This window comes from Anastrepha obliqua, chromosome 4 (assembly GCF_027943255.1).
Source record: "Anastrepha obliqua isolate idAnaObli1 chromosome 4, idAnaObli1_1.0, whole genome shotgun sequence".
Lineage (NCBI taxonomy): Eukaryota > Metazoa > Arthropoda > Insecta > Diptera > Tephritidae > Anastrepha > Anastrepha obliqua.
The window spans coordinates 35,893,727-35,919,535 of NC_072895.1; the positions used below are offsets into that span (position 1 = coordinate 35,893,727).

General features: G+C 36.1%; 2 protein-coding genes across 2 annotated transcripts; one reads left to right on the forward strand and one right to left on the reverse strand.

Moving 5' to 3' along the window:
* The first annotated feature begins 1,406 nt into the window (after nucleotides 1–1,406).
* Nucleotides 1,407–17,871, forward strand: LOC129244577 (ventral anterior homeobox 1). Its single transcript, XM_054882289.1, has 3 exons — nucleotides 1,407–1,698; nucleotides 16,789–16,937; nucleotides 17,009–17,871. The coding sequence occupies exons 1-3, from the start codon at nucleotides 1,407–1,409 to the stop codon at nucleotides 17,855–17,857; spliced, it is 1,290 nt and encodes a 429-aa protein (XP_054738264.1). The 3' UTR covers nucleotides 17,858–17,871.
* Nucleotides 17,872–19,908: 2,037 nt separating this feature from the next.
* On the reverse strand, nucleotides 19,909–25,522 carry LOC129244947 (alpha-1,3-mannosyl-glycoprotein 2-beta-N-acetylglucosaminyltransferase). The gene is made up of 9 exons (XM_054882872.1): nucleotides 25,379–25,522; nucleotides 24,853–25,296; nucleotides 22,977–23,760; nucleotides 22,628–22,908; nucleotides 22,406–22,555; nucleotides 21,066–21,170; nucleotides 20,895–20,985; nucleotides 20,667–20,837; nucleotides 19,909–20,602 (listed from the first exon to the last, which is right to left on the reverse strand). Exons 3-9 carry the CDS (start codon nucleotides 23,514–23,516, stop codon nucleotides 20,489–20,491), a joined length of 1,452 nt encoding a protein of 483 aa, XP_054738847.1. The 5' UTR covers nucleotides 23,517–23,760; nucleotides 24,853–25,296; nucleotides 25,379–25,522; the 3' UTR covers nucleotides 19,909–20,488.
* Between the last annotated feature and the right edge of the window lie 287 nt (nucleotides 25,523–25,809).

Consider the following 25,809-nt stretch of genomic DNA (forward strand, 5'->3'; position numbering starts at 1 on the left):
CTCTAAGCAGTGATCGATAACGGTGGTGGACCTACTCAATACTAAATGTATGCAATAGAGCTAGTTTTAAAATGAATCAATTGCTTTTTTTAAGCTAATTGAACTGTATTTAGACTTTCGTCATACCGATTTTTTGTTGTTTTGCTAATTTTTTATTATAAAGCAAGTAAACAATTTAATTTTTATAAATTTATGAAAAAAATTTCAAAAGAAAACGGCATCAACAGTTTTTTTAATTATTGTATAGCTTCTAGGAAATGTTTGTATATAATTTAGATTTAGAAAATTTATTTCATTTAGCAAAAAATCTTGGTACAAATTTACGAAAGACAACGATTTGACAAGTGGATTTGGTGACTTCTACGAATTTCGGATTTACACTCAGGTCTATCCCTTGTGTTGCCACTCGGGTACCCATCGGCGTGCAGTTTGTCTGAATAACTTTTTTCCTATGAGATACTGATATAGGAGTACGAAAGTTGCTGTGTATAATATTATTGATGTATTCAGAGCTCTTACAACATAAATAAATAAATATTTATCGAATGTGTACAACTATTTCGAGATATAGAGGACTTATACCCATCGGGGTACCCGGGTATAAGAGAGTAAGTAGATTTTTTTTTTGGGTGGCAACACAACGGCTATACGAGTTCAGTGGTCGTGTCTTCGTAGACTTGACAAATATCGAACCTACAATGGATTCAACCATCAGAATGTCCCCGTAATATATTATCAAACTGCTTTTCCGTACGCATCTGCAATACAAATATAAATAATTTAATAACGCAAGCCAAGTGGATAAATTTCTCGCCGTAACCCATAAGCGGACATTTTTCTTTTTTTTTAGTGGATTATTTATAACACAAAACGAATTGCTAATCACCAATATTAAATACATTTAACAACGCTTGGCAATTTCTTAATTGCGCTACTTGTAGCACATTAGCTGAAATATATACGCAACTAATAACCGCTGCGTAGGAAAATATTTGTCTTCAAGACGTCGCATGTGCACAAATGAAAAGTCTTCGTCACGCCCACCACAGCCAGTAAAAGGGAAACGTCGTCGGAGGCAGTCCATTCGAATGATATGCTTGCTCTTGTAGGCTCACACACACGCATTTACATACAAACCCACTTTCACACTTGAGTAATCCTACGTGCGGTGCAATCAAATATCTGCCGTCCTGCTCTGGTGCTCGACTATTGTGATCTTCGCATTTGCGGCAGATCTCTCGCGCTGATCGCCCATCTACCAGATTAGATGTGAAGCATCGCTCCGTGAAGGATGTGCGTTGCGCATTTCCGCTTAATTGTATTGCTTAGGTGTAACTCAAAGTTTACTTTTGAAATTAAATTATTCTGCAATAGAATTTACAATACAAGCTTAAGTTCGTTTCAAAATGGATACGCGTTCTGTGGTGCGTTGTTTTCAGAACAACTTCTCAATAGAGAATATTTTATCAAAGCCCAATACCAGCAAATGTGATGCGTATTTGGCGGTGTTAAGTGATTCGGCACAAATTTCTGCGCAAACTGTGAAGCAAAGCAAAAATGATGAAAATATTGGAAATGAAAGTGGCGATATTGAAGTGCAAACAAATATAGATTTAGTGGCATCAAGTCCGGCATCGAGCTGCACAGCAGATGGTATTGACGATGCGAAAAGTGAAGCTGCATCCGAAGATGGCAATAGTAAGTGGATATGTAAACCAGAAGGTTTTTAAGAAAATGATCAAGCTACTTTTGCACGTTCAATTTGTCTTCTTCTTTCTCATCACCTATTAATGAATTTCCCAGTTTCGGTCATTACCATGAGCAAACTTGTAAACTTTGACGGAATCGAGCTGACTTACGAACTATGTACATACATTTCTTTCCCATTTCTCCCGAGATTACCAGCTCACGATCATTCCTGTATTAAAATTCAATACTAACTAGATAATAAACTGACTAAAGCACTAAGATCTGGACTAAAGTTTTAATTGCAACTATTCAACGGTCTGAACATCGTACCGACATTCACTCTAACACCTACACCACGAAAATGCATGTATGGATGCAAGGAAATTTCATTAGCCCCGAAAATTTTTTGAACCACAACTCTACTGCGCCTGTGCTTCCTGAGAAGTTCTGAGATTTCCAAATATGTAAAACACATTTCGTAAACCTCCGAGAGATCGCACAGAATGTAAGCAAGGAGGCGTAACCTACTTTCACAGCAAGTTTATCCATCCGACAAATTGAACCAACTTTGTGTAAATTACAATCCTCGCGCTAGACTTCAAACCATGTTTCCGGTAAATAGTCCCTTTGCTAACTAAATGCACAATTTTTGGGACCTATTTTGGTCATGGGTTTTATTTTTGAGGTTTCTTGAGCGTGACATACTAGCAGTAAGTTTTGTGTTCACCTCTTGGCAGACGATGGCACAGAGTATATTTCTCAAGAGTTCCTCATAAAAACCATCTGCCGCTCGGTAACGTCATAAAAGAAAATAAAGAGAATTTAGAGGCCTTCAAAAATGTGTACGCCAATCTATTACTTCTATTATCATTGTAAAATAAAATACTATACCTACCTATGTATACTGCCGTTTGTGAATCTTAATTTTAGCTGCCTTGGATAAAAACCAAGCTTTGCTGACATAAATTTCAATTCTGTATTGGCCTAAATTTTAACTTTAACTTAAAATTTGCCTTCTTTTTCAACTAATATGTTTGCGGCAAACCATTTGGGTATCCGATTACCACTTAAAGATTGGTTTAGGTTAGGTTAAGTTACCCAGGTTGCTTGCCTATCACAAAACACTCGGTGGGTGTAAGACCCATTGTGATACCTGCTTTTGATTTCCATTCCCTAACTAAGTGGTTTAAGCACATTTAGATCTTTTTAAGAAGGTAACTAGCCGCTCCAGTGATACAATTTGCAAATTTCCCAGGTCATCAAAGAAATAATCCCCAAGATATTTGGCCCGGCTTCTTTGAAGTGCAGGACATTCGCAGAGGAGGTGTTGTACCGACTCAACTTCTTCTTCATCTCCGCAACTCCTGCAGATGTTACACTGAGGTACCCTCATCCTACTGGCTATGGTGCCAATAGTGCAGTTACCCGTTATAACACCTTTGAGGACGCTGGTAATTGATCTGTTGAATCCCAGCAGACATTTTGTCCTTTTAAGTTTCAGTTTTGGGCAGAGCGCAGTTAATAGTTAGAGACCACCTTCTATTGGTTTCCGCGACTACGCTCAAGACAATCGCAGACAATTTCTAGATTTGAAAATAGGTAAACAAAATAGTTAAAAAAATTGGGTAAACAAGTTTTGACCTTAAACTCTCATATATCTTGTATCTGTGTTAAATAGCTATAGCACTAGGACTTATTGAAAAACTTTGACAATTTATTCGTTTATTATTTAATTTCAATAGCTTTTTTATCAAACTGTAACTCATTCTCCTATAAAAACTGTATAAAACCAAATTTCGAACTTTGTGAAAGTTTAAAAAAGTTCAACGAATTTCTATCAAAATTTCACACTTTTTAGAAAATCCCTTTGAATTTTAGTATAATAAAGTGCAAGTTTCAGGTGACTCAACGATCGCGTTGACGTTGTGGGGTGTTTTCTTCCATATAAAAGAAATGTCGATCATTCGTTATATGGAGAAATGCAAAGACCGCCGCAAAAAAATTGTCAAAAGTCAACGTGATTTATTCTTCTTCTTCTTCTTCTTTTTGATTATCACGATAACCGCTTACGCGATTTTTTAGCCACCTGAAATTCGCACTATATTGAACCAAAATTAACTGAACTACTTATTGAATTTGTTCGTTTAATTTGAATTTTTGTTAAGTTTTTGAAATATTCATTTTGGTTTCGGTTTTGTAGGGAAATGATCTAAATTTTCATAACGAAATAAAATAAAATCATATAATATAAGAAAAAAATAAATGTTAAAACTTCTCAGCAAGTCCCTATCCTATTTTTTTAAGTATTTTTTATTGTATATCCCAACTGATGAAACTACAGCGGATTTGAAAAAAGATAGATAGATAGATAGATCGTAGATTCCAAATGAAAAAAATGGAAATTCGAATAGTTTAATGAAAAGTTATTTACACTTCAAGGCTAGGGAAAATTTTAGACTTTGTCGTCCCATTCAGCATTTTTACCATAAAAAAGGGAGGATAAGCTTATCACAGAAAAAGTCAATGAAATCACGGAAACAGATTGAGGACTACTGTTATAAATGATCTATAACCATAAATAAACTACACAAACTAAAACCATTGAACGCTGATTAGAAAAATATGATTGATATGTCGAGGCTGCCTAAACTAAGAGCCACAGGAAAAAAATTTATATAATATATCGAATAATTTAATAATAATAATTATAATTTTAATCAACGCAGCTTCTTTAGTGGGATTAAGAAAAGCCACTTTAGAACTTTACCCCTGTAAAAGATTAAACGGATCAACTTTAATCGGGCTTTCCCCTTACATTGTTCATTGACTTTATACAGCAATAGTAAGACCAATTCTAACTTACGGCATACTGGTATGGTGACCGGCTTTAGGTAGGCATGCATCAAAAAAATGGTCAGCTTTTGTATTTGTGGAGCCCTTCGAACTACGCCTACAGATGCATTAAATATAATGATGAACTTACTACCAATCGAATTATTCGGTAAGCAAGTAGCTGCCAAATCAGCTTTTAGATTAACAGAAATAAACTCATTCAGAACGACCCGTATAGGTGGTTCGACCATATTGGAGAAATTCGCCTGTATTCCTTGTAAAACAGGCTTTTGTTAAATCAAGGGCACTCATTTAAATAAATCCATTATCACAATGTATCCCTCGAAATAAGATTAGGTTAACGACCTCAATGAAATTAAAAATGAAAGAACTATCTATGTCTAGATGGTTCAAAATTAGATAGCAAAGTAGGTGGAAGGAAAGTCGTCATTTATTCAGACAGTCAGGCAGCAATAAAAGCGCTAGAGTCCAAAACACACTCGTCGAAAACAGTCATAGAATGTTATAAACTCCTAAATGACTTATCCCAGTATGTCAATGTAAACCTCATTTGGGTGCCTGGTCACACACAACTATTCATTCGGGTAAAGTGTTGATACCCATGCCCAGAGCCACTTGCAAATAACTGATAGATAAGGAAACTGTTAGAACAGTAAACTCAAAATGGCGAAACCTATCAACATGCAAATTAAGCAAATTGGCATGGCCGAAATTCAACAATGGTCGTTCAAAATGCCTGCTAAAACTCAACAGAGAGGATACATTGGTATCACAATGGACCTACGACAGGTCGAAGTCATATTGGCAGCCACCAGACCTACCTACCCACCTTAGCCCACCAATTCAAGTGATGTCGAAATATTCAAGTCTTTAAAATAAAACTGCTTGCAGCTCAGAAAACTCAGAAGTTCTACGCTGATGGGTCAATGGCTCTGCAAAAAAAATGGCAAAAACCTATAGCCTAAATGGCAAATTATCATGGACATCAATTAAATTGACACATATTTAGTTCAATAAAACTCATTAAAAACATAAATTTGCCGGACTTTTTAGACCACCATTTTTTTTATAACGGTTCAACTATTTAAACTATGATATCTATAGTGAAATCAGCTCTAAGTGAAATCAGCTCTGATAATGACTTATTTATTTAAAATGTTAAAATAATATAGTTAACAGTAAATATCAAAAACATAAAATTGTTTACGTTAAAACCGTTTATGCAACAGTTTTACTACTCTAAATCTCAATTTGAAATAAAAGGCAACAAAACTAAAAGAAAAAGAATAAATTAAGCTTATATGACAATCTCGAAGAAATTCAACAAGGTGAATATAGAAATTTTAGAAAATAAATAATTTATAGCAAATAACGCTTCACTCTGTAGCAAGAAGTGTTTGTGTATTTTCAACACAAAATATTTCGAAATTTATAAAACAAGAATATATTTACTTTGGGTGGAATTTCGTTGTTGGCAGATACCCCTACTCCTATACACAAACACACATTAATTGGCCTTACCGTTTTGGATTTTTTATTTGAATTAATTTCATATTAACAGCAGATACCAAATTTCCGCCCTAATTGCAGCTGCAGAAATCTGTGACAAGTTGGTTTTTACGTAAAACCTCATCAACTGATGACTTTTTTCTAGGCAAGGTTGAAAATAAAATTAGAAAATTAAAAAAATTATATCTTCTTCTTCTTAATTGGCGCGATAACCGTTTACGCGATTTTGGCCGAGTTTAACAAAGCGTGCCAGTCGTTTCTTTCTCGTGCTAACTGGCGCCAATTGGACACCACCTGATCTTTCCAACGCAGAGGAGGCCTTCCTCTTCCTCTCCTACCACCAGCTGGTACCACATCGAATACTTTCAAATCCGGAGCGTTTGTATCCATTCGAGAAGAATTACAAAAAAATCATATATAGTATAAGCTATTACATTTTGGTATTTATGAGAAAATAAAGATTATTATTATTATTATTATTTACTTAATTTCATCATTTGCACCGTGCCAACTGAGAAGTGTAAGATGCATACATACATTTGTATAAAAACGTGTGTGCAAACTTTCCAGTGACAGCACAATACTCAAGTAAGGAGCCTGCGGGTAAGCTTTGGGCGTCAGTTTTCGAAATAGTCACCAACATGCAAAGGTACAAAAAATTTCTACAGAAGCCATCTCTCCAACATTCCATCGTCCAAACAGCAATTGTTTGCATAAGCCAATATATAAGTAGATATATATATTTTTTGATGTTTGGCCGAGCTCCTCCTCCTATTTGTTATTACTGATTGGTAGTATAGTATTTCAAATGCACACTCAACCAAAGTGTTGAATAATAAAATTCTCTAACGACATATTATACAATATTATAAAATGACATTGATTACGAACTACTTTTTCTTATCCAACGAATGGAAATGCCGGATGCATAGCCCACCAGTTCGAGAATCAAATGAACTTGGACTTCGTTATGTGAATGAAATCTTTTCACTTATAGCCGAAAAAAGAAAATTAAGGAAAAAATGCCAATAAAACCGGCTACCAGCGCTGAAAATTTTAATCAATAAAATGACTCAACATTTACGCGAAGAAATTAGGAATTTAAAAAACTCATCTTTCAATCACTTTATTAAGGGACTAACAACAGAAAAAACACAGCTTATTCTTTGTGGAAATCTACAAAGTATCTAAATAGACCAACTGTACAAAACACTGCTATTAAAAAACCCAATAGATTGTACGCCACAAGCGACACTGGAAAAGCGGAAGTTTTTGTTGATCGTTTGGAAAAAATCTTTAAGCTTTATGAAGGAAACCATGTACTTATATATGATAGAACCACCAGCATACATCAAGTTGAAAATCAGTTCTCTTTGGCTTCGCTGTCAGAGATTAAGCATGAAATAAGTCTCCTTAAATCATGTTTAAATCGCAAAACACATGGATCTTATCACCACAGAAATCTTAAAGCTAAAATATGTGCCAGCGTACTGAAAAGTTTCAGAAGTAATAATGATAGCAAAACCTGGAAAAAGTCCTCATGAAGTGTCACCATACCGTCCGATTTCTTTGCTCTAACTATAATTGATTTCGATCAAAGCACTCAATATTTGAGCAAGTGCATAGAATCACAAGCGTAATAGAAGACGCAAACGAAAAGAAAAAAGTATGCACTTCCATATTTCTCGATGTTGCTCAGGCCTTCGATAAGTCATGGCAAGAAAATACACAATAAGCTAAAGATCTTGCTTCTAAAGCAATTTTTGGAAATTTTAACTTCGTATTTAAACAATAGTACTTCACAATTAAGCGCGACGGAGCTTATTCAAGCCATAAGCCAATAGATGCCGGAGTTCCACAGGGATGTGCTTTTCACATCTGACATTCCGGTCTCTAAAAATAGCATAACGGCTACCTTCGCCGACGATACGTGCGTTTTAGCAAACGGAAAAAAACTCATAATCTTGTTCCAGAAATTTGAGCGCGTAGCTAACAGATGTAAATTTCTGTTACCTGTATTCCAGTATATTTATGTATTTCCTCTAAATACTGTCACATTTTAATTAATAGAAACATATTACTTGATAGGTGTAATTGAATGCAATGTATGTAAGAATTTATTACATTTAAATAATAAAAAAAAAATTATGATGTGCGTTTAGCTGTTGTTCCACAAATGGAGGGACCTACAGTTTTAAGCCGACTCGGAACGGCAGCTTTTTTTATGAGAAGTTTTTTCATGATAGACATACTATCGGAGGCTTGTCATGAACTGCCGAGGGGCGACCGATATTAGAAAAAAACTTTTTCATTTTGGTGTTTAATGCACGAAGATTCGAACCTATGCACTTCCGAATGGTAGGTAGGCACCAATCCACGGCAGCCACCTTTGCATATGCCAAATTGTACTATTTTCTAAGCTGAATAAATAAGCGAATCGAATGGGTCTGGTAGTTAACGAGGACAAAGGCCAAGAATGATAAACAGATTACAAGATTGCGACAGCTATGCTTCCGTCTACGCATGTATGTATGTATGTAAATACATATATTGCAAGATTAGTTAATAACCAAGGAATGGAGGCTATGGAGAATAAAAGTACATACCTCTGTATCATTGACCGATTCCTATTTTATATATGACTTCAAATAAACTTTATAAATTTTATCTAGAAAATATTTACTTACATTTTCCATTTTAATCAGGATTTTTATTTAAATTTAGAACTTTAACTCAATTTGCAAATTTTACCATAATTCGTGTTTGTTTTTACTTTGTGATCAGCTGTTTTTCTCACTTGCAAATTCTTAGAAGTAAAAGTGTATCCAGTAAAATCTTGTAACGTCCCCTCAAAACGAAATGCCATTTTTCGCTCTCACTTTCCCCTACTTTGCACGTTTTTGAGATATATACATGAACACCAAAAATTGATAACTTGTAGGAATTGTTACAAATTATTTTCATTTTATTCATTAACAGACTTGTTAACACCGATAATTATGCCAGCCAGAAAATGCAATATACATATGTAGAATCCCTATTGCCACTTCGGATTCCTCCTTTGATGAAGAAAAGCTCTACTTTATAAGTTTCGCTTCATGCCCGTCCTATTGTACTATTTATTGGTATATTATGAAATATGTAAATAATTTCATTTATTTCTCTACGGAGTAGGTGAAGTTAAAAATTCAAATTTAGATAATACCAAATAAATAAAATGTTGAATATTTAAAACTCAAAGAATTACTAATCGATTGAAAAAGGCTGAATCTTAAAATATCTATTCTCCTTACTGGATACTTTTTAAGGAAAATAAGTCATGCTCTAAAGCTGTAATGCTAAATAGTATTGATACTCATATTTGAGCTGTATAGTTGTTATTTTTTTACGTTTACTTCCAGTGGCTTAATTGTTATAATAAGCACAAATTGCTATTCACACCTTCGGATATTTTGTCGTGCCGATGAATGATTAAAAGATTTTGTTTGTCACGAGCGCGTACTTCAAAAAGATTTAGAATATAGAATATTTATCTTCAAAACGCTTGAATTGAGCTTCAAGTAGACAGGTACAGTGCTTTCTCGATAAACGCAACTATCAATTGTACAATTTAAGTTTTTGTAACACCTAAAATTGCATGTTTCAACTCCTATAAATGCAGCTTTGTAATATTTTAAGACCATATTTTGAATCAAATAAGTCATAATTTAACTTTCATTCTCTTAATTATTTGTAATCAAGAATAAGTGTAGAACATTTTCAGAGCATGAAATTAATCCAAAAACACAATAACATTTTTTTATATTTTTTCCTATGATTAAATTAAATATTTAAATACCTAAGTTTTCAAAGAGCATAAAATAAAATTTAAGAATTTCCATTTTTATATTTGAGTCCCCAGTAAAGCAAACATATGTGTCTGCAGCTATCGAGGTGGCCCTGTGCATAGTTCGTCTGCCTTCGTCGTTAATGAAAAAAATGTCAACACCACGTGATTTTTGGCTCTTAAGAAGATATTTAACAAAAATTTGTAAAATCATTTGTTATGGCACAAGTGTCGAGTGTGCTGTGCATAATAGTCAATTAGACTTATATTTTTGGCAACTGTGTACGTACTCGCCTGGCTATGGATGTACTGCACAAATGAAAAATGCAGCTATCTGCTGCCAATCAACGGGCTCGCCAAGTACAAATGTGCAAATGGTTTTCATCAAAGTGTAATTAGTACAAAGAATGAAACCGATTTAATATAATAAATACGCTGGTACATACATACATACATACATTTATACTTGTATAGTAAAAACACATCGCACGCTTAATAATATAGAGAAGTAACTAAAACTTTTAATTGTTTGCGATTTTATTATAAATTAAAATAACCGGCAGATGCGATTATGCTCGGCCTTAGAGAATTGACAATACGGCGAAAATGACGGAATGTCTTTGGTTCCGCTCAATAAAAGGATTTTTTTGAAAATTAAAGTGTAGTTAAATTAAACTTTTCAAAATGATAACATTTTGTGTGCGTTTTGCAAAAAATAAAAAAATTTTCACACATACAATAAATTTCCACACAATATAAATATATACGAGTACATTATTATTATTCTTGGTAGCGGCAGGCTAATCACCTACCCTGCCAGAAAGCAAAATTGATTAACGAAACCAACGCATGACTGAGTATTGTCGAGGCCCTATGCTCCCGAGTGGAGTGAACAAGGAAAAAATAAACATTATTATTATTATGAGGGGATTTAGCACTGCGACCTGAAAGTGGGCACAATAGCCCTTCATGAATTCAGAGTAGATGGGTCCTTGTTTCTTGTATCCGGTATAACTACCTCTTTCCATAATGCGATATGTAATACTTGTTTAAAAATCTTGGTCAGTGGTGCTAGAAGCTGGCCTATGCGTTTTGGAGTAATGTCGTGAAGGTGTCATCAATACCAGACGATTTTAGCGGCTCGCAGCTGTTTATCGCCTCGTGTCGTACATACCGCCTTGATCAAAAGTTCCCGGAATATATTCAGAAAATCAAAATATAAGTTTATTCCTCAAAAGTGATATTATCGCCTTCAAAGTACTCTCCATCAACTGCAAGGCACTTATGCCGGTGTTTGATCCAGCTCTCGCAACATATCTGAGACCCTATTTTCGGTATTATCATCAGAGTCGTGTTCGATTTTTCCATTATTTCCTTTCGGCTGTTAAAATGCCGAAGTGGTTCCCCGTAGTGACTTTTTGACTCGATAAAACGGAAAAAAATCGCAGGGAGCCATATGAGGTGAATTATTTGGCAGATGGGTGGTTTTCGCTTCGTTTTTGGTCAAAAATTCACGGGCAATGATGGCACTGACGGACGTTGAGTTATCATGGTGGAAAATTCACGAACTGTTTTCCCACAAATACTTCCTTTTTTGCCAAATTGCTCTCATAATGCCCAAATAATAGTCATTATTTTATTAACTGTCTGAACTCCACCAGAAAGAGTTCGTGGTTTACAATACCGTTGTAATTCAGAAAAACCATGAACATCGCTTTCTTTTTTGACTGACGTGTTTTTTGTTTGGTATTGGTGCATTTGGAGCTCTCCATTCACTCGCCTGATGTCTGAATTACGTGTCGTACTTAAAAACCTACGTCTCGTCTTCCGCAATGATGCATTTAATGAATGTTGGGTCGGATTAAGCCTTGTAAATCAAGCATTTGGGGATATCAACGCGGTCTCTTTTCTGCATGAAATTCAGCAAAACAGCGACAACCCAAATTATTAACTACAATGTCCTGAACGGATTCACAGGCAATGTTAAAGTCCTCTACCAGCTCTGTGAAGGTTAATTTGGGATTATTAATCAACGTTTCTTTTACTTTTTTGATGTTTTCATCAGTTTTCGATGGCGATGGCCTGCCACTACTCTTTGAAGTGTTCATGCCACTCGTAAACAGCGGTTTTCTTTAGAGTATCATTTCTGAACCCGTTTTCCAACATTTCTAAAGTTTTCGCAACATAGAATCCATTTGCCTAAATAAACCGATGGTACAGCCCAGCCCTACATAAAGTTACGCAAGCCCAATCATCAAGGCCAAGGTTTAGGTACCAAGGAAAATAAATATGTATAAGTACATTAAAGCGGATCAATTTGTTTTTCGACTTCCTTCCTAGTCGATTCGGATATAAAATCAAAGAAAAAAAGTCCATTAGAGCATAGCTCTAAAGTAAGTTCGAGCCGCCCAAATTTTAAAAGAGCTAATATTAATTCGTTAATACGAAGTTAATATGAAGATAAATATTTACTTAAGTACTTATTTTTTAATACAATATAAACTTCTACTTGATATCTATTTGGCCTTAAATGCCAGAATAAAAATTATATCGGATAGTCAGACATAGGGAATTTCTGTAACGCGACGAGGTATTTTCCTAGTAGTATTTTCCATAGCCCGTCAATAACCTCATCCATACGGCGAAAGCAAATTTTTAACAAACTTAATGAGTTTTTGAGAGATTTGATGAAAAACATATACTTGTTCATAAAATGCATTGTTTTAGCTATCCAACGATGTTTATTTCTATAAATCCGCATTGGCACAGTGTGTGAATAATTTGTATATGAGTTATTTGTAAAAACAAGAGCTTACAAGAAAGTCAAAATAACAAAAGAAGCAGCATTCATATTATTAAAAAAATCGAATTGCTGGACCTCACGTTCGAAAATTTTGGGATACTGAGCATTAAACAAGTGTGCGAGTACGCGTTTCTCATACGCCCGGGCTGTTCGAAAATGTGCGAAAAAATCGAGAGTTCTATATGGCACTGTAAAGCATGGCAATGTAAGCATTCCCCATACATTACAGATTGCGGAACAGTGCATATGTAATGCCAATTTCTGGTGGTATCTCTGTTATAAATAAGTAAACAATATTTAGTACAAATGATGAGCCCAAACAAAAACAATTACAACGTAAGTTAAATTTGTAAAATTTTTGAAAATGAGCTGCGTCACGCCCACTTTTAGTTAAATCTATCTATCTCGATACCGATTTCATAAAACTCCAATATAAATAGTAGTGAAGTCGTGTAAATAAAATCCACGTTTTACTATATTTCCAATAAGAGGTGTTATTTTGATATTCAAAGAAAAATGCTATTTTTTAATATAAATGATGGGATGTTTATTTCATTATAAAGAGGAACGTATGCTATTAATAGTGGAAAATAACATCAGCAAATGACCACCACGACCACGCTTATAGGACAATATCCTTTTCATGAAATTTTCCATAACCGAATTGCATAGTGGCTGCCCTATGTCCTCGATAGCCTCACGAATTCCATCTTTAAGGTCTTGAATCGACCCCGAGCTGTTGGCGTAGACCTTCTCTTTCACGTGGCGCGCAAAGAAAAAAGTCATAAGGTGTTAAATCACAAGATCTCCCTGGCCCGGAAACTTTTCCCGTAAAATATCAATGGTTTCGCTGCTTGTGTGGCAGGTAGCGCCGCCTTGTTGAAAATAAACGTTGTCCAGATCAATGCTATCCAATTCCGGCCATAAAAAATCGTTAATCATCTCTCGATAGCGATAGATAACACCAGTTATTGGAAACCCTTTTACATGGTACAGAGCACTGTAAAACATTCCTCATACATTTCAGAGCGAGGAGCAACGACATGCACATATGTATATTGCTGGTAGTAGCTCTGTTATATGGTACATGGTATATGAAACATTACTTAAATTGGTACACACGACGAGCCCAAACAAAAAAACAAGATACGAGATAAGTTAAATTTTGAAAATGAGCTGTGTCACGCCCACTTTTAGTAACGATTTCATAAAACCCCAACATAAATATTATTGAGATCGTGTAAAATCCACGTTTTATATGTTAAGACTCCGTCCGTCCGTCTATTGTTACCAAGCTACTTATAATTCGAGAAAAAGTTTAGATATTTTTGCGAAACTGAGCAAAATTTCTGTACATAGAAAATTGACGAAATCGGAAAAATGAACAGCAAGCCCAAATTTAATTTTACTAAAATGTGTGCAGATATGCAAATATAAATACAGATTGATCTGGCCCGAATTTAGAACTTCCTTACCTATTTTCCTCATTAACTCCCTTCCAAAAATTGTATTTTGCAATTGAAATTAATTAGTGCTCATAATGTAACTTGTTCGCACGTTCATTAAAGGAAATGATGTGTAAAAATTGCAAAGTATTTGAAAAACGTGAAGTTCATTCACGAATGTGAATTTTTTGTCGTGGTGAAATTTTAAAATCAAAGCAGCACATTCGACCATTTTTAGGTTTTGTAACTTATATACTGTAAAAGTTAATGAAAAAAATAGTTAGAAAGAAATTTAATTTTTTTTAATTGTAAAATTTAACAACAAACAATAAACAACAAATAAACAAACAAAAAAACAGGTGTTCACTAAATCACTTAAGAAAAAGGGCGTTGACTTTCATTAAAGTCAACATTTCGAAGTGATCCTCAGAGAAGACATGGAATCATGATGTTGGAGTATTTACAGTACCCCCAAACGAAAATCTCTCCACCGGCGGAGGTCAATGGTATGTTTGGCTTTCGAAATGATTTTTTTAGCGGCGGCAAATCTTTCAATTTCTTGAAGTTATTAGAGAAAGAATCGGCAAGATACAAGTTCACTTCTCGCTCAGCCTATAAAACATCCGTAGTTGAATCTGAAATATGGAAAATATACTCAAATTAAAAGTAGATAGAATATTTTTTTACCAAAGCTATTTTGTTCGTTTCCAAGTGTTTATTGATATTAGATAGCAATGACTACGGGGTTGACTAGCGAAGTTGACATTTTTTTTTTAATATACAGCTGCTAGAAAAGAGCGCAAAGATAAAGTATTTGTTGTTTATGTGATGAAGGGGAAGACAAAGCATTTAATTACTTAGCTTCAAATGGCAAATGAGGGAAATTTTGTTCGAAAATGTAAGATGTACGAACTAGACCAGAAAGCAAGCTAGGCAATTAAAAATAATAGGAAATCTCGGAAAACAATAGAAATGAAAAACAGTTCAACATACAGTGAAGAGCGCGTGTTTTAATTTATGTTATCTGTGCACATAAATGGCCGAACGATGACTGAATTACGGTTATGCTAACCGCTTCATGCTGCTGATGAAATTCAGCAGGTGGCTAATACATCAGGTGGCTGTACATTAATCAGTCATCAGACGGATTAACTCAAAGTTTTTGAGGATACTTGAATGTTTCTAAGTGAAATCCAGCTTGTAGCCCGAGCCTCTCAGTCTGATTGCGGCATACGCAGCGGCAGTTTGGACTGCGATGCTCATAGGTGACATTTTTAGCATCGAATGAACTTATTTTCTATTACCTTTTATTCTGTTCATAAATGGCGGCCGACGTAGCCGAGAAGCTTGGTACGTGACTACCATTCGTGTTAGGTTCGAATCTCCGTGCATTGAATGCCAAATGATAAAAAAGTTTTTTTCTAATAGCGGTCGCCCGTCGGCTTGGTAAACCTCCCAGCGAAAAAGTTCCTCATAAAAACTATATGCCGTTCGGAGTCGACTTAAAAATGTGAACCCCTGTATTTGTGGAACAACGTGAAAGCAAACAACAGAAATAGAAGGAGGATCTCGGACAAACTCCCAAAAAGGGTTTGGAAAAGGAATTGGAAACAAAAGTTACATTTTTCTAATCCTTTCAACTAAATTGACAAAATTGGTTTAAATTTTCAATTCCTTTCAAAGAACTTGGAAAACAAAATTACAATATTTACAAATAATTAATTTGAATTAGAATGGAATTAAAGTGTAGTGATTTCTTCTCCTCCCACTTCCTGAGAAATTCGTTAATGAGGCCTTTTGTAAGTTCACAGAAAGGCTCAGAACCAATTAGAGGCACGTTTGACACTTTTTTACGTAGATGGTCCGCTATTTCATTTCCCTCATGTCCCTCGTGCCCAGGAACCCAACCTACTAATACCGTAATCATAATTAATCGTTAGGCTTAGGCGCTTGTACGTTTTGAATTTTAAAGGGGTGAACTCTAAAATCCATGCCCAAGATTTCAGACAAAATAGTTTTTGGAAGTCCAGGGGTAGCCGCTCTCTTGCGCACGGACTCACGCGGGTTATCGTTCAAACTGGTAGCGACGAGTTCAACATTTTCATTTGTTCTCGATGACCGGTTGGGCCCCGGCCGTGGACTGTTGGCCGTCGACTTTGTTGCCCAGAAGCCTCACTTCAATCAGTTAATAAAGATGGCCTGCCAAAATCGTTGCCCAACTTTTGAACTTACACAGTGTTATTAAGTATATGTTATACATACATATGTAAGTATTATATGAGCGCCGTAGACGAAAGGGTTTGACACAAAAAGTAAAGACTGCCAGCTGCCATTCGGACCCGGCATAAAACTATAAGGTACTCCATTTGTTACCGGAACGAAACGGATTTATATCCAGTCAAGGACTGTCACTCCAGTAGTATTCACCGTGCATGGTTTATACTGCTACAACAACAACAACCCTCCATTTGTGGAGCAGCATATCAAGCACAGATGTTGTGGCTCTTCGATACTCGCCCTGACTTGGTTTTCTGAGTGCAAATGAAACTCTATGCACTGATTCATGACACTCTGTGTAACATTTTAAAATTTGTCTAGAGAAATTATTTTCTATTTTAAAATCCTACCAATCCTGTTGCATTCATATCCATTTTTTTTTTCAGGTGGTAATGACGATCGCAAGAAGAGACCACGAACCGCTTTCTCAGCCTCACAAATCAAAGCATTGGAAACTGAATTCGAGCGCGGTAAATATCTTTCGGTCGCTAAACGGACAGCACTGGCAAAGCAATTACATTTGACAGAAACTCAGGTATTACATACATAATTTATTAAATTTTACGTTTCGCTTACATTTTTCATCTCTCCGGTGTATTCTTGCAGATCAAAATCTGGTTTCAAAATCGGCGCACCAAATGGAAACGTAAATACACGGCCGATGTCGAAACGCTGGCCTCCCACTATTACGCCCAATTGGGTATAGGCAGTTTGGCACGTCCTATGGTGGTTGGCGATCGCCTCTGGCTCTTCAGTCAAACACCCACGGGTCCCACACCATTTCAATCGATCATGTTAAACGGCGGTGTAGCAACATCTCCAATGGCTGCCACACTGCGGCCATACAACAACAATTTACCAATAACTCCAGCTCCGTCAACGACACCGGCTTTAATGCCTCCATTGCCAGTAATTGAGAGTGCACGGAACGCCATCCTAGCACGCGGTCAACCGCTAAATTTCGCTCTGCCTTATAGCTTAGCGGGCGCAAGTGGTGGAAATGCTAGCTGTGCTGGCAATAACGTGAATAGCGCGCCACAAATCGGACACTCAGCAAAGTACTATAGGCACTCGAACGACTTTGTTGATCGTTTTATGGAATACAACTCCCTTCCTATGGCGCCAGCAGCTGTGGGCTCGTATTGCCAAAACGATAACGCCTTAACAAAAGCCACAGTGAATGACACTTATTTAGCATTGAAATACGCAACGATACCAATAGAAGAAGATACGTCGACCTCGAATGGGCTGGCGGAACTGGAACGAGTTTTTGGCGACACGAATACCAACTTCCTTCAAAAAAGAATCAAGAACGCCAATAAAATTGAAAGCGAGCAACTGGGCGCACCACACAGTCAAAGGGATCATTTGATGCCTTCGAGATCCGACTCGGATTGCAGCGACGTTGATTGTGAACAAATCGATGAGCCACCCGAGATGCATATTTCTCAATGAAATTAGAACTAATATAAACACATAGAACTATTTAAAGAATTTATAAAGTAATATATATTTACTTTTAGTTGTTGGTACTTAAAAATTACAGGACAAAAATTGGTTTAAATACATATCTTATTTAATTATTAATCATTAATATCGATTGCTATACAAGAACTTAGTGTGGCACAATAAAATAATTTATTTACTATTTCAAATATACAAACAGTGTTAAAGGTTTTTTTGCAATAACGGCAATATTGTAACGATTCTGTGTATATGTACATATTCCCATATTATCCAAATTGTACCGTCCACGCCACTCTTGCGTTTTTTATGCTTTTATATTTTTTCAGATAACACCGTACGACAGCGAAAGTCATCCAGAAAAAACTGCATATGCGCGTGAAACTATAGTTTTTTTATATGTAGGGAAGCTGTTTAAACAGCTTTTCATTTTCTCGACAAATACTCTGTAACATTAACATTAATATCCAACGGCAGTGGATATACCCAGATAAAGAAAAAAATGTCTTTACTTTTCGTCAAGGCAAATATAGATTATTTGATAGTATCCAGTGTGTATACTTAAGGGGGTCTTCTGGTCTCGAGGCCCTGAAATGAAGGGTTTTTTTGGGGATTGATTGTGACAAATCCTGTGAATATTTAAAAAAATTTTCTTTTTTATTTTAAAGGTACATGTCTTGGCTTTTAAAAAATGGTTTTGACTTTGAAAAAAATTAACACCCGCGACCTTGAAATGGCGCTGAAGACGTCCACCTCCAAACGAAACAGGTCTCCATTTTGGTCACGGTTTTTCCACCTGGGTAATCAGAAAGCAAAAATTAGATATGCGTTGTCTTCAGAGTTGCCCTGGTTAAGTTTTCCCGTGACAGATTTTTTTTTTTAAATTTTTTTCAAAAGTTATGCAACAATTTGCAAAAAAATTTTTTTTTTGCTCATTTTTTGAACTTTAAAAGGTTATAAAAATGGAATGAAAAAAAATTTCAAAAATCGTACACGGGGAAACTTAGCGGTAAGTTTTCCGAACCTTTTAAGACCAAAACCATTGAAATCGGAGTATAACTACTATGAAAAGTGTGACCAAAATGCTTAAAAAACACGATTTTCGGGGAAACGCGTTTAAAGATAAAGTTTATGATAAAACGGCCGGAGGAGGGTACACTTTTGTGCCCAGAAAAATGTGAAAAAATGCGATTTTCAAAAAATCCTTTCTGTGGCGTATTCTCGCATACACATACAACAAAATTATGCAAAAAAAAATCGATTTTTTTTTTCGCTGGAGACCAGAAGACCCCCTTAATTCATAGGAGGAAAGTTCATTTTTTATTTTTTACATTTTTTATAAAACAGCAGGAAGAACGGAGCTAAAAAGTTCCAACGATAGTCGGTTTTACTTTACCGCACGAGCCGAATTTATATCCGGCCAAGAACTGTCACTGAAACAGCATTCCCGTGCATGCAAGGGGTATATTTATGCTGCTACAAGAACAAGTTGAAAAGTCACTCCAGCAGCGCTCCCCGTACATGCAAGGGGAATGTTTAAGCTGCTGTAACGACAACAAAAAGTTCGTTCCCCCGACATTCGGTTCTACGTTACCGGAACGACCCGGATTTACTATACATCCTGCCAAGGACTGTCGCTCCAGCAACACTCTCCGTACATGTATGAGGAATGTTTTTGCTGCTACAACAACAACAACAAGTTGCAGAGTATATGTAAGTGAGTGTAAGTATTTAAACATATTTCTTAAACACTTAGTATTTTGAGAAAAATTGAGTATGCAGCATTACTATATAAATTCTATAGTTTCACGTTCATATGAATTTTCCCGTAGTTTATTTTTATCGCACGCTGTAATATATACATAAGTTTTGGTGGCGCAGCTGATACATTTTAAACAAAGTTCCATACTTTGGTGCATAGATATTATTGAAAATATGTCACGTATCAGTATCAACTAAATGTCATTCTGGAAGAAATCTTATTTGGAATACACATACAAATCACAACAATTTGTTACTTGGTAAATAGGAAAAAACACAAATGCGCTTGTATTCAACAAAAATCTTAGTTTTTGTATTGGCAAACTTATTAGCTACCTATGACAGAGGGCAAGCCCCCAAAATAACATCGCATATTTCCTTTAGAGAGCATATTACTACTATATATAATTAGTTCTTTATCGTATGAGCAAAAATAATTCGAGCACGAATTTTTACAGTTTTCTCGAGTTCACAGAAATGATAGTGTGTGTAAATAGTAGTCGTTTTTATTTTACATGTAAATCATATATATTATTATTAAAATATAAATAAAACTAACAAATTCAAATTCAAATTCAAACTTTACACTCACACGCATCTAACTTAATTTAGTTTTTGGTTGTGGCTATTAGTTATAAATATTTAACACATCCTCAAATTCCGCTTGGTATGTATGTATACACTTTGCACAGGAGTACGAGACATATAGTAGATAAAAATGTATGAAAAAACACTTCTGACAAAATTCATATGACAATGGTTTGTGGTACTTCTTTACGCTATGTTTAGTTTTATACAGTAAAAATATTAGCTCTCAAAACTTGCTGTCTAGTTTAAATTCAAAACGAATATAATATTCTGTTAGCTCCACGAAAGATCGTAGCCTTTCCAGTTAGCGTTTGGCGCCAAGTGCACTCGACGCTTTTGGTAAAAGAACGAAACAATGCCATGATACGCGGTGCGCGGTACTCCACTCTGCATAAGAGAAAAATTTCATATTTACAAATTATATTTCAACAAAAAAGTAAATAATAGTCACCTTGAAGTCACCCATCAGCCCTAAAATGGATGTTATATGTTTATATTGCTCTCTGGTTGTGTATTGGATTCGAACGGGTCCATCGGTAGTAATGAGATTCCTGCGTAGTTCATCGTATGTTACAATAGGGTAAGAATAAACGTCATTCAAAAATATGCGATCATAGTTTTCCTAAAAATGGAACATCATATAGTGAAATTTTGATACGTGGCTAAGCTCCCAACTTACCCTTAATAAATAGCTTAGGTTCATTTTAGAAAAATTTACAAAATTTTCACTAAGTTTTATATACTTGAGATATTTGTCAAAAAATAATCCACTGGAAGAAAAAGTACAAAGTTTTCATATACATTTTGATGCAAACGATCCACAGAAATTTTTTGGAAAGCCGTTACTCACTTCGAAACACCAATTTTTCCAAAAGTTCTCGTCCGCGATATTTCCGGTCGGATGCAGGCTCGTTCTTTTCGCTGTTCGGGATGGCGTATCCAATCGTCCCAAAATCTGGCAGAGCAAATAATTTGTATAGTTTAATATCACATGGGTAAATGAAAAATAAGAAAATACATATTTATGCACTCTTCTTAACCCTTTCACGACGGCGCACCAGTACCATACTTTGGACTTTCCAATTCTGTGTTGCTTTTATTCACATACAAAACTTTTTACTTCTCTAACAATAAACTCTACCGCTGCCACTACAAAACGTTAGGTGACTACCATATCTAGACGGCGTAAGCCACTGTAAACTAATAAATGACTGCCATGTATAAGCGACGTTAGCCTCTGTGGACTAAAAAGTGGCTGACGTATATGCACGGCACCCGTTGCGAGGGTTAGGTAAGTTGCCAACTCACTGAGACATGAAGGTCCGTTGTGGTACCACTGTGTACTGGAACCTTAGTGTTTATTCATCATGGAACCAGTTAGACGCTCTTATGAAGCGTAGAATAGGTTTTATTCCAACACCGACTAGTTCCGTAAGAGAGTCAAAATGGTATTTTCCTAACAACCTTGCTCTACTCCTAGCCAAGGCTGGACAATTACGGAGGAAGTATTCTACTGTTTCTACTTCTTCCTCGTCTCTACAACTTCTGCAGTGTTCAAGCGAAAATACTCCTAGCCTAGAAGAATGCCTACCTTACAACCAATGAGTGGTGACTTAAACCACGACCTTCGAGAGGGCATCCTGGAGAGAATTTTTATCCCTAATTTACAAGTTGCCATAGGAATTCCAATATTTGCCTCTGTTTTCAAGCAGTGAACGATTATATTCTGGCTAGCTCATCGGCCTTGAAATTTCCTTCAATATCTCTATGTCCCGGAAGGCTGATCGTGAAGACCCAACCTGTCGACGGTTCCACGACAGACAGTTCTACGTTACCGAAACGACCCGGATTTATATCCGGCCAAAGACTGTCACTCCAGCAGCATTCCCCGTATGTAAGTATGGGGATTGTTTATGCTGCTACAACAACAACAACAACAACAACCCAACCTGTCGAAACAGCAAGTTTCCTGGGCCTACCGTTAGATGAGCTAGACGAAGACTACAGGTAATCTACATTGCACTGACAGGGTTCAGTAAGCTGCTACAACAACAACAACAAAAAGTACACTAATACCATTTATAGCTGCCAGGCACTCCTGAGCAAACTTTGATCTTAGTATAACTGCCTTCATTGATTTGATGGCCGCCTGGCTGTCGAAAGGGTTGCGAAATGGTTAATGAAACTTACGACTTTGGCCATTTAACTGACAACTCTTGCCATAGGTTTCTGGTAAGCATCCATCCAAGTCCGGGAAAAAAATCAGTCCGATACAGCGCTTCAGGCTTTGTATTATCAATAAACTTATCCTTGCCATTGTCATTCCAGGCCGAGACACACCTAAGCGGAGTAAATATCCACATTTATTTATACTTATTTGAATCGTCCAATTGGAGTATATTTTCGATTTACCATAACGACGGATCTTGCTTAAGTAATGTGTGTGTTCCCAAAAAGTACTCATAGAAATCGGGAGCCACGTTTAAATCGTCTTCAACAATAACGACATATTCGTAGCCTTTTTGAAATGTGGTGTTTAGTGCCCACCCATAATGGCGCGCAATTTTGTAATACCCCTTGAATTTCTTTTCGCGTGGTGGCGTTAATATATCAGATTGGTCTGGTTGTTCGATCAATGTGACCTGTGATTCATAACTCAATATAGCTTTTTTCGTTTGTTGATCACCACAGTCCTGCAAATAAGTTAAAAATACGCAAATTTAAAAAATATCACAGTTTGTTTTATTTTGAACAAATTCACCTGTGACACTATAATTGGAAACTGATCAGCATTTGGTCGATATTGCACTAAATTATCCAGACACTTTCGAATAGATATGCGATTGCAGGCAATTACTAATATCGGTATAACGGGCTCACCGTTAGGCATGCGAGTCATGGTCGGTTTGACGATTGGTGGACCTTTGCCACTATCGCCTATCTCATCCTCCGGCCGCTTATCTTCATTGCTATTTGCTTGACGCGGTTCCTGTAAGCCTAGTGACTGCTCTCCTGGAATGGCTACTATGCCCACTGGTCGATATTTTGTTTCCTTAAATGGTTGTGATTCCTCCACGTCAGCAGATGTAATCTTTTCCTTTATAATGCCTATGAGTTGTCCTACAAGTTTACTGTTTTCTTTATTTTCAATTCGAGATTCACGTTCCAATTTATTTAGTTTTTGGATGAGCAAACGATCCTTCAACGGGTACATGGTACTATTCCGTATTAAAAAATAATAGGTTATAAAAGTCCAGGTTGTTAGAAAACCAGCAATGATAAGGATCTTGCGTGAACGCATTTTTATGCGATTTAGGTGGGAGTTTCAATTTGAACCGGTAGGAAATGCATCAAATTCAATTTTTGGCGCCTTTAAGTTTTTGTCAGCTTTAAATTTTGTTTACCACTTAGTATTCGCATTTTTATTGCGGTGATGCGTGCCCAATTTTTTTAATAAGTTATAAAAATCCGGCACAAATGACGATAATACCAAAATATTTTAGATGCTTTTCTTTTTTTACACAGGTGAATATGACAGCTTTTTTCTGAAAATAGAACCACAATAATATCACAAACTCAGTCAAATACGTTTTTAGAGTTATAGTGTTAAATATACAGTTTAGTTGGGCGTATTGTCGTGTAAAAATTTGACACAAGATCTATTTCTTTTTCATTTTGTTTTTGAAATATAATAATTGTTACCATCTTCAAAAGTTATTTTGGGACTCAAAATATTCCTAGGCAAACATTATGCGTAATGTTTAACACGTTCCCGCCGGCGCTGTTATTCATGGTCTTCGCCCACAGACGGCAATGTTTAAGTCTTTTCGCTCTATCGGAAGCGATTGCAGGTCATAAAACGAAATTTTTTCATAAGGGTAGTCGTTTATGGCATCTCATCTCATAGGTACCGTTTAATAAAGTACCATTAGTGGTATGCGCTGCCTAAAGACGCAATCTTGTGCGGGCCACCGCTGGTACACGCCGCCTCATGAAGCAATCTTGTGCGGGACACCGGTGGTACGCACCGGCGTGAACGTGTTAATGCAGTTATACCATTTATCAATTAACATAGAAACTAAAAAAAAAATGTTTCGTTGTCCTGGGTTACACACACACTACCATTGCTCAAATAGAGAAAGAAACTAGTTTTTCCTAGTTTTTGAAAATGAAGCGCCTTCCTCAACTACCCACAATATTTGTGGTGATTTCCATACATACATATATTACAAAAGCACTCGAAAATGTCGATGGACAAAAGACCTACCTAATTAGGCATTTTTCGCTTTTCAGAGCAATTCTCAAAGTTTCACAACTAAAAGGTTTTACAGCTTTTGCTTTCATCCTACGAAAAAACTTTAATTTCCCCTCACAATAACACATAAGCATTATTTTAATTACGCTATTGTATATTTACACAAAAACATACACGTATTCATGCATATTTTTGGTTTCGAGCTGTGGCTCTTCAGGTGTGTAATACACGCGAGTAAGTGGAATTATTCTATTGTAATCTAATAATGATTGCACTAAAGTGAGTTGGCACTCATTTGTTGTAATGCACATACGTGTACGTATTTTTTGAAACCGAACATTCTATCACTCGTAACGTTTTCCGTTAAGAATAAAAAGCTTACCATTTTTATAGGTTTATTATTAATATATGTTTTTCCAAAACCCCGTCAATATCAAATATGCAATCAAGGCAGGTGTTTTTCTTTTAGAAACTCCCACATCCGTTCTGCTTGCTGATCATAGTTCGATACTCCTACTAAATATTATTCACCAATCTCCCAAAACCGAGTTTAGAATTTAACGCTCCACTGGCAAGTTTAAATACATGCAAATGGGGCAGGCATCACGCCGCCGATGGGTATCTACATACTCCCCGCTCGGTTAGTAGCCATCCGTACGACACCTATTGATATCACTGCGTTCTCAGTTGGAGCTATTCGCGCCACTACTACAGCTACACCACTGAAGAGACCGCTTAAGCCGCATAGACTAAATTTTTAGTCATTAACAGAAATTCAGCGATTTACTCGTTTTTGATAATCTTGTGCCACATATGCGCACAAGCCCTGCGAACAAAATAATCCGATTAAATATTTTTGACATCAAAGCAATACGTAAATGGAACCGTTTAGATTTCACTGGGCTCACCTAATATTCGAGATCGGGCATTGTACTTTTTAGTGGTAAATATTTGTTTAAATTTTTAGCGGTTTAGTGAAAAATTACACTATTTTAAATTAAATATCTGCTACCGAATTGAAGATGGAAACGTCACAGATCTGTATTCATCAACAGCTGTTTTGTATACAGACCAGCAGTGACAGCTGTGTCAAAGAGGCTATTGTGACTGTCGAATAACGAAGAAGAATAGATAATGCATACCATTCAAAACATGGAGAAAAGATTTTTAGAGGTGTACAACAGAGACCTGCATGGCTCACTGTTTTCTTGAGTTGTTCATACGTTAAATTTCTTGCTCACATTCAGTCAATTGAACCAAAATATTTGGTCATGTGCAGTCAGCTCATGCAGGCGAACGCGTAGTTCAGCTCAGTCAACACGTATGATCTAATGTCTTC

What these genes read in the sequence shown, in the direction of transcription:
- LOC129244577 (XM_054882289.1), top strand. Translation starts at nt 1,407, where the DNA reads ATGGATACGCGTTCTGTGGTGCGTTGTTTTCAGAACAACTTCTCAATA. An exon ending in TGCATCCGAAGATGGCAATA is followed by an intron (nt 1,699 to 16,788) that starts GTAAGTGGATAT and finishes TTTTTTTTTCAG; the next exon opens with GTGGTAATGACGATCGCAAG. An exon ending in TACATTTGACAGAAACTCAG is followed by an intron (nt 16,938 to 17,008) that starts GTATTACATACA and finishes GTATTCTTGCAG; the next exon opens with ATCAAAATCTGGTTTCAAAA.
- LOC129244947 (XM_054882872.1), bottom strand. Translation starts at nt 23,516, where the DNA reads ATGCGTTCACGCAAGATCCTTATCATTGCTGGTTTTCTAACAACCTGG. An exon ending in AAGCAAGATCCGTCGTTATG is followed by an intron (nt 22,556 to 22,627) that starts GTAAATCGAAAA and finishes TACTCCGCTTAG; the next exon opens with GTGTGTCTCGGCCTGGAATG. An exon ending in GGAAAAATTGGTGTTTCGAA is followed by an intron (nt 20,986 to 21,065) that starts GTGAGTAACGGC and finishes TTTTTCTTCCAG; the next exon opens with TGGATTATTTTTTGACAAAT.